The sequence below is a fragment of the Rhinopithecus bieti genome, unplaced genomic scaffold (genome assembly GCF_001698545.2).
Source record: "Rhinopithecus bieti isolate Rb0 unplaced genomic scaffold, ASM169854v2 repeat_23993, whole genome shotgun sequence".
Classification (NCBI taxonomy): domain Eukaryota; kingdom Metazoa; phylum Chordata; class Mammalia; order Primates; family Cercopithecidae; genus Rhinopithecus; species Rhinopithecus bieti.
The window spans coordinates 1-1,407 of NW_016837685.1; the positions used below are offsets into that span (position 1 = coordinate 1).

Below are 1,407 nucleotides of genomic sequence, written 5' to 3' on the forward strand. Positions count from 1 at the left end.
GGTGTTAGAGATCTTATTCCATCCTCTTTCCTCCAGGAGAGAATATTTCTGTGTTGAAAAGTATTTTATTAGGTGACTCTAGGCAATCATACAAGTCACAATCAGTCCTCTTCACTCTTTTCATCTTGAGTCAAATTAAGAATTATGCCTATGGCCACTTGGTAAACATGTGTTTGTGTACATTTTTTTGTGTTTGTTTTTTTCAGAGACTGTTGACATTCAGGGATGTGGCCATAGAATTCTCTGTGGAGGAGTGGCAATGTCTGGACACTGCTCAGCAGAATTTGTATAGAAATGTGATGTTAGAGAACTACAGAAACCTGGTCTCCCTGGGTGAGGATAATTTCAATACATTTTTCCTAATAAACCACAAGGGTTTCATTTCCGTCCTTTGTAGAATGTTTTTTGTAGTTTCTGCTTTCCACGAATACATTTTAGATTCCTTCTTTCAAGACCATCTTGGAGATTTGTTGTTGTAGAAAAGAAATTCTTGAAGATGTTCCATTTTTACCTGAACTTTCCCCTTTCCTGAGATGATCTGTGTTTTTAATTATAGATAAGTGGTAATTCCAGAAGTTTGGTGGCTTAAAATATTGTTGCCCACACCTGAAAATCCTATTGCCCCCACTAATTTTTGATTCAGTAATACTGGGTAGTTGAGGTAAAGACCCAGAAATTTAAAGTATGTCCTAAATATTCTGGAGGTTCTGTCATAAAACAGTATTTGGGGATTTTCTAGACTTCTGTTATGTCTTCTTTTCCCTACTAAAGATAGTTACTAGATTGGTAATTGGAAAATCCCAGCAACAGTTGCTTTTTAAAATAAAACAGGTATTGCTGTCTCTAAGCCAGAGCTGATCACCTATCTGGAAGAAAGGAAAGAGCCTTGGAATCTGAGCAGACATGAGACAGTAGCAAAACACCCAGGTAGGTGAGAGTGAATGAAGCAGATGGCACAGCAGATGACAGATGAGAGTTCCAAGGTCAGTGAGGAAACCAGACCTTAAAATGTGATTTGGGAGGCCTGCCTTTCAATGGAAATAGTTTGTGAGAAGCCTGGGTTTCTTTCTCTTTCTCTTTCTCTCATACAGGGGCATCTTCTGTCTCACGCTCTTAAATGCTCTATGGATTCTACTTTCCCTTTAGTGATCCTCCTTCACGTTTACATTGAGAGGCAAAGTCATTTTCATGGCATATGAGGGACTGCATGATCTGACTGCTTTTCTGTTGCCTTTAGGGACACACAAATATATATTTTTAGAAACCATGGTAAGCCATTTTCATTTCCCCTTTTGAATCATGGCTGAAATTTGTAGAGTAGTAGTGATATTGGGATTTAAGAAATTCCAGGAACACCAGGGACAGGGGTTATGAGTTTTCTGCTTTAAAATTTCTTAACATATGAGG

General features: G+C 38.2%; 1 protein-coding gene across 1 annotated transcript; it reads left to right on the forward strand.

Annotated features, from left to right (window-relative positions):
• Positions 1–206: 206 nt before the first annotated feature.
• Positions 207–935, forward strand: LOC108524795 (zinc finger protein 679-like; the record flags this gene model as incomplete). Its single annotated transcript, XM_017865864.1, has 2 exons — positions 207–333; positions 832–935. Coding segments are annotated over 2 exons (231 nt in total), but the record flags the coding sequence as incomplete, so codon positions are not given.
• Between the last annotated feature and the right edge of the window lie 472 nt (positions 936–1,407).